This window comes from Kryptolebias marmoratus, linkage group LG17 (assembly GCF_001649575.2).
Source record: "Kryptolebias marmoratus isolate JLee-2015 linkage group LG17, ASM164957v2, whole genome shotgun sequence".
Lineage (NCBI taxonomy): Eukaryota > Metazoa > Chordata > Actinopteri > Cyprinodontiformes > Rivulidae > Kryptolebias > Kryptolebias marmoratus.
This window is the reverse complement of record NC_051446.1, coordinates 8,391,551-8,404,185: the sequence shown is the minus strand read 5'-3', so window position 1 is coordinate 8,404,185 and position 12,635 is coordinate 8,391,551. Positions and strand designations below refer to the sequence as shown.

The window sequence follows — 12,635 nt, the reverse complement described above, 5'->3', positions numbered from 1 at the left end:
CTCCATCGCGTTTTATCTTTTTGTTCTTCCCTTACAAAAAAATCCCATGAAAATCACATGTGACTTTCACATGTGATCACATGTGATCACATGGGAATCACATGTGATTCCCACATTTCCACATGTGAAAACATGTGATTTTTTTGTGGATTATGTGAACTACATGTGGAAAATGTGAATCACATGTGATCACATGTGAATTTCGTGGGATTTTTTTTGTAAGGGTTTTTAATAAAATGCTTTTTGTTGTTGTTGTTTTGATGTCATAATACATATTGGAGACAGTGGTTAAAGACAGTAAAAATGATACAAACAAATCAGAGGCTTGAGCCAGGTCTTTGCAAGAATAATGTTGTCTTTGTGTTCTGCATCCCGTTTGGGTTTAACAGGGTGTTTCTGGGGATTTTCAAAAACACCCTCTGTGTTTAAAAGGTGCTCTCTGTTCAAACAAGCAGAACAGACAGTTCAATCACTGCTTAGAGCTCTCTCAAGATGCCTTAATTAGTATTCTCTGTTGTCGTCTCAAAGTCAGCACAGGTTCTTCTTCCTTTATTCTAATCCCATCCTTTTTTTTAAAACTCTCCCCCATCCCCAGAAGACCACAGAGATGTGCAGTTGCTCAGACTCAATTAAATCACTGGCTCCTTCATGTTCTCATTCATTATTCCCACTTCCATCCCTCCTTCAGAACAACCTGACAGAGCTGAAGTCATTCGGCTCCCCCGTGGCGGCGGTGACCAACGTCACAGCAGCAGTCATGGTCCTGATGGCGCCTGGAGGCAAAGTCCCAAAGGATCGCAGCTGGAAGGCGGCAAAGGTGATGATGGCTAAAGTAGACACGTTCCTGGACTCTCTGGTGAACTTCAACAAAGAAAACATCCCAGAGGCAAGCCTGAAAGCCATCCGGCCTTACCTGCAGGTGAGCGCTCCAATTAAGCCCCCCTCCTCCCTTATCCACCACGCGGCCTGCTGCTCATCTTAAGTTAATATGTCCTAATTTTAGCACGGTCATGATTATAATGGCAGTAGCACATTATGGCTGTCAAGCATCCAAATGACAGCCAGAGAAAATCAACGAGTAAATTAAGTGTTGCAAATTTAACAGCTGCCCTGATTAGGAGGTTCGATGGAGCAGATGAGAGGTATGTCAGCGCAGTAGATAAAAACTGGCATTTTAATTTTCCTGAAAATGGTCATAGCTAAGAATTTTCTTTGTCCTATACAGGCATAGTTTAAATACACATTTACCTGCTGATTAGTTTTACCTAATTTTAACTATCCAAATTAATCACCTAATTGTTTTCCTCCTATGTGTCCTCAGATGTCAATTATTTTGCTTATTTAGCACTTAACACTATTCATGGACTCCCTTCACTTAATTTGACTTCAAAATAACATGAGTAATATCTGAATGAGCACCTAGTCGGTGAAAGTTAATTTTAAAAACTTTATGTTTGCCTAAAAATAGCTGTGGCTCAAGAGGAAGAGAAGCTGTCTGCCATTCAGAGAGTTGGTGGTTCAATCTCTTCCTCACCAGAATGTCTTAGGGCAACCACTGAAACCCAAGTTGCCCCCAATTTACACACTGGTTTGTGTGAATGTGTGCATGAATTAGTGACTGATTTGTAGTGTAGAACAGTGTCAGTAGTCAGAAAAATTAGAAAAGCGCTACATAAATGCAGGTCATTTACCATCTATTATTACCATTAACCATACGCATGATGAATCAGTGGGTACAGCTGTTACCTCACAGCAAGAAAGTTTCAAATTCAAAACCTGGCTGCAACCTTTTTGTGTGGAGTTTGCATGTTTTCCCATGCATGCATGGGATTTCTCCAGGTACTCCAGTTTTCTCCCATAGAACAAAGACATACACAATAGGTTAATTGGCTTCTCTAAATCGTCACTTGGTGTGAGTGAGAGCGTAACTGGTTGTGTGTCTCTTTCTTCTCTTTGTGACTTTGTAATGGACTGGTAACCTGCCCAGGGAGTACTCCGCCTCTCATCCACTAACCGCTGGAGATGGGCAACAGCTCCAAGTGACTCTGCATGGAATAGAAGATAGAGAAAACTAGAGAAATTGTTTTACTGTGAAAATGCAGTGTGAGTACTGAGTGCTGAATCACTGCTAAAATTTGCTGAAAAATCTTAAACAGAATTGTTAAAGCTATAATAAGTAGAAAAATGTAAGCTAAAAGCAACAAAACTTTAGCTTTAAGCTAAAACAAGTGAAATGCTAGCTAAAAGCTAAAAATAGCTAAACACTAGCTGATAGCTAAAAGTACCTAAACACTAACCAAAAGCTAAAATTAACAAAAGCCTAGCTAAAAGTAGCAAAATGGTAGCTAGAAACTAAAAGTATCAGAAAACTATCTAAATGCTAAAAGCAAAATGCAAACTAAAACTGGCAAATGATACCTATAAGCTAAAAGTAACAGTAGGTTAGCTAAAATAAAAGGTTTTAAAAACATTAACATGAAGTTAAAAGTAAAGGAAGTATTTGGGGGAGCATAGAGAAAATATTTGTAAATGAGGTTACTTATTTTGAAAAGCATACAAGTTACAAAATTCAAAAGTCATAGCACCCATCTCCTGAATGAGCCGAATGTTTTCATTTATGAATGGCTAAAATAGCACAAATTATGCAGAAGTAGTTGTATTGCACAAAATGTAAAGAAAAATAAAAACAGGAAAAAGTAGTGTGAATGCTGAATTAGCATTCACACATTAAATGGATGCCTAAAAACACAAGAAGATTAGGTTGTGCTTTTTTTGTATTTCATACAAGCAGCGTCTGCGTCAGTACACCTACATTGTCAATATTGTGTGCTTTACATTTTACGCATCCCCAACAGAATTATTACTCAACCCCCAGTGTAGTAGATGATTTATTGCATCACAGTATTTATTTGAAAATGTCTGTCTTTTCACTGGGGGCCATAGTGGTGCAGTTGTTAGAGCTGGCGCCTCGAAGCAAGAAGGTTGCAAGTTCAGCTCGTGGCTTTTCTGTGTGGAGTTTGCATGTTTTCCTTGTGTAAACTTTTCTCTAGGTATTCCAGTTTCCTCCTGCAAACCAAAAACATGCATGTTAGGTTAATTGTCAACTCTAAATCTTCCCTCGGTGTGAGTGAAAGTGTAAATGATTGTTTGTCTCTATGTTCCTTGTGATGGACCTGTCCAGGGTGTCCTCTCACACACAGTCTGCTGGAGATAGACACCAGCTCTCTGGTGACATGTAAATGAGAAAGCAGGTAAAAGAAAATGGATGGATAGCTTTTCACTGTGTTTTGGAAATTCTCAGCTTTTTGGGTTATTTTTAAATTACCTTTATAATTTAAAATATATTACTATATTCGGTACGTGAAACGATACGTGCGTATGGTAATTGCTTGAGTGCAAAATAGTAACTCTTTTTCTCTCTACTGGTATGAAACTACAACTGCTCTATACAAAATGGTAACTGGTAAGTACAAGGTGGGGGAATGACTTGGCAGGAAAGCTAATTTTTCAGCACCAGTTAATATTGGTAAACAGCCTTTTGGTGCTGTCAGCAGTCAGTTACAGTGCCCACTTGCTAAAAAGGCTCTACCTTTGCATGTAATGCTCTACTTTCCATGACATCAACTGGGATAAAAAATATTGAGGGTATCTTAAAGTGAAATGTATAGATTTTCAGAATTTCAGACTGAATTTATGACAGCACCCATAAAAAGATTTTTCTGTGGAAGCTTCTTTTTTTGACACATATTGCAAATGAAAGAAATTCTGTCCCTAATATCCTTTGTTTTCTGTAACCATTTTATTAAAAAGATGAACAATCATTTTAAAAAGTCTTGTGTTGTGACAGAGAGCCTTTAATTTTCTGCCCTGCTAAATGTCATTGGTAATAGTGTTCCCAAGGCAAAACAAAGATTCCACAATTAAAACTGGCATTATGCCTTTCATGCGTATGATTTGTTTTTTAGTTTGCAGAATTTCAGTTTGCAGACACAGGCTACAGTATGTCTGTGATTATAAAAGCCAGTGGTTGGATCCCCATGAGTCAGAGTGTCCTTGAGCAAGACACTGACCCTCACATCGTCCCTAATATGCTCATCAGAGTGCGATTGAAGAGAAAAGATGCAGAAAAAGAACACAGTATAAAAGTGTGTATTCATGCATGAACTAATAAATGACAAACACATTAATGTGCATTATGTACCAGTGACTAGCAAGCCAATGCTGTAATTTGAGCTCTGATGATGCCCCGACTCAAACAGCTATGTGTGTGTGTTCATCTTTCCAGGATCCAGAGTTTCAGCCTGATCTGGTGGCTTCCAAGTCGTTTGCAGCCGCAGGTCTGTGCTCCTGGGTGTTAAACATTGTTAAATACTATGAGGTGTACTGTGAGGTGGAACCGAAACGCCAGGCTCTGAGCAAGGCCAACGCTGAGCTGGCTGCCGCACAAGACAAGCTCTACGCCATCAAGAGCAAGATCAATGTAAGCTAATCATTTGACTGATGAGAGAATATGTTCACTTCGTACATGGGAAAAGAAAGTCAACCCTCAATCAATTCTAGGGTTTTATGCATCAGGACATTTAAAAAAAAACCTTTTTCATCAGGTTCTAAAATTATTCTAACCTAGTTCCAAGTGTACGAAACACACATCAGACGCCACAAAGTCATTAATAATAAACTAAAAGATTAAGCCAAATTTAAAAAAAAAATTAGGTGGGGACAACTGAGTCCACCATGTAATTCAAAGCTTTAGCAGCAATAGCTATGAGTAGTTGTTTGCTGTATGGTTTTATTAGTCTCTCACATGATTGTGGGGGAATTTTGGTCCACAGCATTTCAATCAGCTTGAGGTCTGGACTTTGACTGAACCAGTGCAATACCTTGGTTCTTTTCTTTTTTAGCCATTCTGTTGCAGATTAGCTTCTGTGTTTCTGTGTTTGGGATCATTATTCTATTGCATCATGGCCCAGTTTGGTCCAGTCTTCAGCTGTAAGACAGATGGACTCCTTTGGCCTACAGAGGAGTTCATGATTGACTTCAAGGTGCCCAGGTCTTAATTAAAAGTCCAAATTATCCACCCTCCACTGTTGTGCTTGACAGTTGATATAAGATGTTTGTGCTGATATGCTGTTTGAGTTTCACCAAACATGGCCCTGCACATTAAACATCTCTGCTTTGATCTCATCTGTCCAAAGGACATCATTCCAGAATTCTCGTGGTTTAGTCAGATGAAACTTTTCAAACCAAAGAAGAAGAGAAGAAGTTTTCTCCTGCAACTCTTCCAAACAAGCCTTATATGTTCATTCTTTTTCTAATTTTTCTTTAACCTTTAACCTGCTAACTGGGGCCTTTAGAGTCTGAAAGGGAGTTTTTCAGGTTTTTCTCATTTCTCTGAGTGTTGCACAGTCTGAACCTGAATGGAATTTGTTGGCATGCTCACTCCTGGGAAGATTGGCAGCTGTCCTAAATGTTTTCAACTTCAGACTTTTTGCAGATTGAAATTCAGCAACAACTGATTCTCTAAGGTCATGACTGATGTCTTTCCACCTTGTCATTATATTAACACACACATGTCTGCTCCAGAGCAGCAAAGTGATAAAACTTGTGCTTTTATAGAGGTGCTCACACTGATGAGGATCAGTTAATCAGTACATCTGATCAACAGCTCCTGGCTGTGAGTTTCCTTTTTGACTCCTATGAAAACAGCAGGATTTAATTTGTGTTTCACTTCCAGCTTTTCCATTTGGCTTTTATAATGTCCTGATATGTAAAGTTCTAGAATTGACAGAGGGTGTAATTTTTTTCCTAGCCCTATACATATATGACAGGTATCCAAAATCTATAGGATATAAACTTTTAAAAGAGGACTGCTGATCATTGACAGAATTTTCATGTTCTTGTTTCTTTATTTGATTATTTCTTTGACTGAAAATTCACCAACAGGCACCAAAAAGCTTTCAGAACTTTAGTTCAGACTGGCTGAGAGCTGAATAATGACTCTGCCAGACATCTGAGCACTGAGCATGAGGAAATTTATGAGACATCAGTGAGGATCAACAGTCTGATCAAACCCTGAAGATATGCAGTATATTAAGGCTCTGATGCTACAGAAATCAAATAGAGCCAACCACAAGCTACAAGCTGACGCAAAAAGTCAGGATATGAATTATTTTATCTGCCTTTGAGTGACAGTTCATGAGCTCTTGTAGTAATGATACATCAGCAGAGTTTCATCAATACAAAGCTGCTGTAAGTGCTTTTAAAGGCTTTTACTGTTCATTAATCTAAACCCAAATCCATCAGCCTAAAAACTCCCCGCTGATGAGGGTAGCTGTAAATAACTATTTCTCAGATCATCAGAGGTCCAGAGAGTCCCAACAGAGTGTGACGCCTGGGACACATCTAGACCTGCGGAGTTCACAGCGTTGACTTTTAATAAGATCCAGCGTGACTTCTCGCTGTCATTTTTCAGCCCTCAGTCAGATCGTCTGAGCCGAGAACAGTTCAGAGCCAGGGGGAATTAGCAATCCTCAGACTAATCTACTGAACCTGTGTGCCTTCCCACCGATTAATCCTGTTTGTCCTTGTGCTAATTGCTTCCATATGCCAAATAAATCCATAGCACAGAAAAGTTTTTGTCCAACTTTTTACACAGTCCAAAGTCCCTCTTTTAGGCTTGTTGTTTTTGTTTTTTCTCACCACACGATGACACCTTCCAGTTTTTTTTCTTCTTCCCGCTATCTGTGTGTCTCTGGTCCTTCAGCACCTTAATGAGAACCTGGCCAAGCTCACGGCCAAGTTTGAGAGAGCCACCGCAGCCAAGCTCAAGTGCCAACAGGAAGCACAATCAACGGCCCGTACCATTTCATTGGCCAACCGCCTGGTGAGGAGGACAGCATCATCAAAACTAAACATAACTACACACATGATGATTCACAAATAATTTTCTGTTTTATTTAATGTAGCTGCTGTAGGAGTCTACACCAGGTTTAATCTGAAACCTATATATAAATATGGTTTATATGTTTTAATGAAAAGGTAGAGCTTCTTTAGTGTCTCGTTTTTTGTTTTTGTTTTGTTCTGAGCAGTTTGTGTCTCTATCTTTGTTACCAGGTTTAGATGTGACAGAAAATATATGCTTTCTCAGCCTCATGTACAGACAGTAAAGTGACTCATTTCAGTAAATGCAGTATTTGTCTATTCCACAAGCATTAACACAACTTCAGAGGAGTGACTCATTCAATACCTGATTCACTAACTGAAATCCTGCCCACTATCTTTTTTAACATCAAATATGATGCTGGTACATTAATCCACCTGTATGTGCATGTTAATCCTGGAAACTACTCAGTGTTTTACAGGACTACCTATACTTTATATGGGACATAGGTTTCATTTCCTCAACCCTGTAAAAAAAAATGCATGCGCTTCTCTGTCTTTGTTTCAGGAAACAACATCACGCATCATTGCTCAGCAGGTCAATAAAAACAACAATAACTAAAAACAGACAAATAGAAAAATAGAAATTATATTCACTGACAAGAAAGTTCTGTGCCTAGACAATGTGGTGGCAATGAAATTAAACTTCATGTGTTGAAAGGTGTTACAAAGATTCCAATATCAGATCTAATGGCTAATAGAGATGGCAGTATGGGCACACTGCTCACCCCATGTCAGCAGGATGTAACTCCCCTTAGACCTGGATTCAAGCAATAGTTCAGTGCAGAATAATGCATCCTCTCAGCACACTCAGCACATATGTTATACACATGTTTGACTTGGGAAATAGCTGGCCCTAGAAGGACCTCAACATGGTTCAGAGAGTCCCTAAGCACATGTTCTGTGTGGGGACAAGTGCTGTCTTGTTCAAAGACTGTACCAGGATGCTGTCTTAGGAGGGGTAAGACACAGACACAGGAATTGACTGCATTTATATAACACTTTTCTAGTCTTTCTGACCTTTCAAAGCACTTTTACTCTACAAATCACATTCCCACACACACTCATGTGCAGATACACAGATCAGGTGCAACTTTGGGTTCAAGGTTTTCATATATATATATATTGAACCACAATATATCCGAATATATCCGACTGTCAGAAAACTGCGTTTCCTTTCTGACTTTTGGTCCTTTGAATCAGTACTGGCAATGGACCTGAAGTCAGACCTACATGCATTATGATGTCAGGAGTAACACTGGTGTGTCACACCACACTTTTGGCAGCATTGGTCCTCTCCACTCAGCTCCACCATACACACACATATGATGGTGATCTGTGGTAATGCAAAACCAAGATTCATCATTGAACATGACACAACGCCACTAGTCATTAGTCCATGCCTCCTGGTCATGGCACCACACCAATTGCAGCTTTCTCTGCTCTTGTGTTAATGGCAGCCTGCACATGGGACCGTGAACCCATAGTCTAGTTGATGCCAGACATTGAGACATGGCACAAGTGACATGGGGTGGTTGTAAATAGTCCAATACCTGTGTCCAAATGGCTGGTGCAGATGTGGGTTCTGTAATGCTTAGTGCAAAATACAATGATCCTTTCTGAGTGTGCTTTGTCTTTGGTGACCTGAATTTTTAAGACGTGTGAATGCCCACACATGCCATTGGTTCCAACATGGGTCCACTGATGACACTGGTATCACTCTTGCGTAATTATTATGCATCTACTTATACCCTATGGTGTTATATCAGTGAGTGAAAGTACTAATCATACCAAAGCATAATATTGAGATTAAAATCTCAAAATAAATGTCATTATACCAACATCATGTCATTGTGATGCTCCCTGCATGTTTCAGAGTCAGTATCTCCAAACATTTGGCAGGTACCGGACTCTCTGCCTCAGGTCTATAATCTGTCAGACTGGTAACAGCTGACTGCTTTACTGAACACAATCAGCTTTATAAATGTTTGCTTGCATTTTCCATGTTTGCCCCAGCTGTTTTGTTATATCCTGTCAAAATTAATAGTCTTCAGATGAATTTGTTCCATGAAGAAGAATTGCCGAGTGATCACTTTGAGATTGTAAATAGGATTTGATGTATTGCTAATATGCTTCAGATTATTTTCTTTACTTGGGTAGCATTTTAATGAGTTTTTGCTTCCAAACAAGTTTTTAAGAATTGTTCTCAGTTCATTTAGAATATGTCAGGTAGAAAGCAAAACTTTATATTCATGTATATGTCTAAATGTCTGATTGGATATTTGTAAAATATTGTCAGCAGTAAGCTTGTTGCTCATAAACACCACCATTTTTAATTTAGTCAGCTGCTAGGACTGTCTTTTTTAGGGAAATAATGTATACATTTACACACATACACAGTATTTATTTAAATCTCACCATCATCTGTGGTTGTGAAGATCCCTGCTGACGACAGCAAAACAAAAAGATGAGTGTTGACAGTGTTAGCACGATAATCTAAATTATTCAGAAAAAGCTTTCAAAAGGCCTGACAGGAGCAACAAAAGGAGGAGAGGTTGTGCTAATCTGCTCCTTGGTCCTGAATATCAATGCAAATGCAGTCGGCCTTCTGAAGTGCACATTGTTTCTGTGATGTGTGCTGAGCTTACAGTACATATTAAAGTTTGGGAGAGATAAGCTATTAAGGTAAGCCATATTCATCACTGACGGGAAATTGGATCATTGCAAATGTAAAACGCAGAGGTGTTGAAACAAGAACAGAGAGGTTAGAAAGGATATGAAAACCTAATATAAACTGACTTGTTGTGGTTGTTGCCTTGATGGTGGCATCCATGAATAAATTCATATTTTGGTTTACCTGAAAGCCTTTTTTGCTGACGAGTTTGAGTTCTTTTATCTTCTGGTGTGCTGTTGTGTTCAGGTGGGTGGCCTAACTTCAGAGAATGTCCGCTGGGCAGAAGCCATCAAGAACTTTAAGAGACAGGAGAGGACTCTATGTGGAGACGTCCTCCTTATTACTGCCTTTATCTCCTACCTGGGCTACTTCACCAAACACTACAGGCTGCAGCTCATGAATAACCTCTGGAGACCTTATCTAAGCCACCTGGAGGTGGGGGATTACACAATCAAGAGAAGTTTGATATATGTTTTTTAAGCCTCAAGTCTTTTTACAGGATCTTAAAAAAATCAGTCAAAATTCGGTGTGTTCATTTGTTTGTTGTGTTAGAAAAATATCTCATGAAGCACTAAACAGTTCAATAAAACTCTCAGAAAGTAATCTTTGGATGGACATCCAGAACTTGTCAAATTTTGAAGTCAATCTAATTTCAAATGGCTGCAGCAGCTGATCAACATGATCAAACACAAAAATAACTATAACCCATTCATTTTGAGCTGAAAGTCAATGTGGTAGTTGCTGAGAGTCATCCCCAGCACATACTCTGAGCTCTACACTTTGCACAACATTTTTGCTTAAAACTTTGGTAATAACTGTTAGAGTCAACACTGTCTGTTAGCAAAATACATCTTGAACCACTGGATGAATTTTGATGAAACTCTTAAAGTAATCTTTAACATGTGAGGTGTGGCCCAACTAGCTGCAGCACAGACATTCTCGACATATACTCTTTGAAACAGGGCCTATGATGTGGCCATGGGTTGTTAAATTCCATAGTGGAATGGGTTTTCCCACCAATTAGGAGCCATGCATCCCTACACCTGGAACATAGACCTAAATTCTCCACAATCCAGTGTGCTATGACACTGGTTTGCCTTAATGAGCAATGGCTGAAGAAACGAACAGCTGGTTTGACTTCCTGGATCCAGCTGTCTTGTCCATATATCCTCTCCTGGGTGGGAGATGATAAATTTCCCCCCTCGCCTGAGACATAAGGTCCTTGCAAATAGGGAGGTGTCATGGTTCTTCTAATAGCCTCTGAATGACCTCTGCCACCCAGGGCACTGATGGCCACCAGTATCAATGACTGACCCTGATCTCTCACGCTGATCAGTGTAGGAAAAATCAGGCTGAGAGGTAGGGAAGTATCAGTGCCAAATTTGGCCACGAATGAGCCAATGCATATAAACCCAGTAAAGCAGTGGGTGTTTTCCCAGAGATCAGGACTTCCATATCTCTGACAGATTTGTTCCACTTCTTGTAGAAGGAGTTTCCATTCCCCATACAGTGGGTTGCCCCTGGACATAAGATCTGCTCCTCTGTTAAGGCTTCCACACAGGTCACCCGAAGCTACAGGATTCTGATGCTGCTCCACAGGATTAATAATGTACCACATGTACCCCTCTCGATACATGTTAGTGATATTTTCACTGATGGTGGGAGTACAGTCTCAATGGTGTGACCCATCGCTGAAAATCCATCATCATCAGAATGAATTGTTTTTTCTCCCAGGTATGTGCAACTGGCCTTGCAAAAGAGTTAAGACCCACCCACTGGATGCCAGAGTTTTAAACAAAGTTCTAGTGCAATCCATTAGCTCTCAAATTATAAGTTAGAGATGACTCTCAGCTATTACTTCACCAAACTTTAGATGAATAACTGTAAAATTGACCAGCTTATAGCCCTTTTTGGCTTTGCTAAGATCAGTTAGCTGTATCAACCATCTTGAATCAAGATGACTTCAAAAGTTATTCGGTTAAATATACATCCAATGATTATTTTTGAGAGCTTCATTAAAATCTCTCCACTGGTTAATTAACTATTTCAAACACAAAGATAACTTTAAAAAACAAATCTTAACAACTACAAGTTTTAGAACCCTCATCATTACAAATATCTGCTGGTTTCACCTGTCAGGTTCCTATCCCAGTGACCTCTGACTTGGACCCTCTGACCATGCTGACCGATGATGCTGACATCGCAGCATGGCAGAACGAGGGCTTGCCTGCAGACAGGATGTCCACTGAGAATGCTACCATTCTGACTTCCTGCCAGCGCTGGCCACTCATGGTGGACCCCCAGCTGCAAGGCATCAAATGGATCAAAAACAAATATGGAGAAAAGCTGCGGGTCATCCACATCGAGCAGCGAGGGTGAGATGGTGAAATCTAACTGTCATTTTTCCAGAAATGATGACAGATGTAGTTTTTTATCTCTTATGTTTGCTTTTCTTTCTTTCTTTTTTGGGAAAGTTACCTGGATGTAGTGGAGAGAGCGCTGGCAGCAGGTGATGTGGTTTTGATCGAGAAATTTGGGGAAACAATGGATCCTGTTCTGGGTCCTCTGCTGGGTAGAGAAACCATCAAAAAGGGCAGGTGAGACCAAAGAATCTTGCTTCAGTGTTTTTGTAATTTACAGAAATTTGTATTTTTCAGTATGCTGATGAAAAGTGTTAATTAGTTTCATTAAATGCTAATTTATATTCATGTTGGTGTTTATTTTGATCTCCAAAATGGAGCTCATTTTCCAGCTGGGTTTCTTATTTAAAGTTATTAGCCAGTAATAATAATAATGTGACAATAATACAACCAAACTCGCTTTAGATAAAGTTTGTCATCTGTACAACACACCACAATCACTATCTCTATCATTTTTGCTGTTTCATTATATATATATATTTTTTGTTTTAATTAATTTTCTACCCGTACAAAAACACAATTAGACCAAACACATACGACATCACAAAAGGCAGAACACAGTTGATCAGATTTACTCTGATTACGATTATTTGTTTTTCTTT

General features: G+C 39.4%; 1 protein-coding gene across 2 annotated transcripts in view; it reads left to right on the top strand.

Moving 5' to 3' along the window:
- LOC108235825 (dynein heavy chain 9, axonemal) overlaps positions 1 to 12,635 on the top strand; it is a 194,607-nt gene that overhangs the window by 117,391 nt on the left and 64,581 nt on the right. For both annotated transcript variants that reach the window (XM_037980602.1, XM_025005916.2), the window contains exons 46-51: positions 689 to 919; positions 4,286 to 4,480; positions 6,764 to 6,883; positions 9,860 to 10,048; positions 11,753 to 11,988; positions 12,088 to 12,210. In XM_037980602.1, the coding sequence (XP_037836530.1) occupies positions 689 to 919; positions 4,286 to 4,480; positions 6,764 to 6,883; positions 9,860 to 10,048; positions 11,753 to 11,988; positions 12,088 to 12,210 (1,094 nt within the window). The remainder of the gene's footprint in view (positions 1 to 688; positions 920 to 4,285; positions 4,481 to 6,763; positions 6,884 to 9,859; positions 10,049 to 11,752; positions 11,989 to 12,087; positions 12,211 to 12,635) is intronic.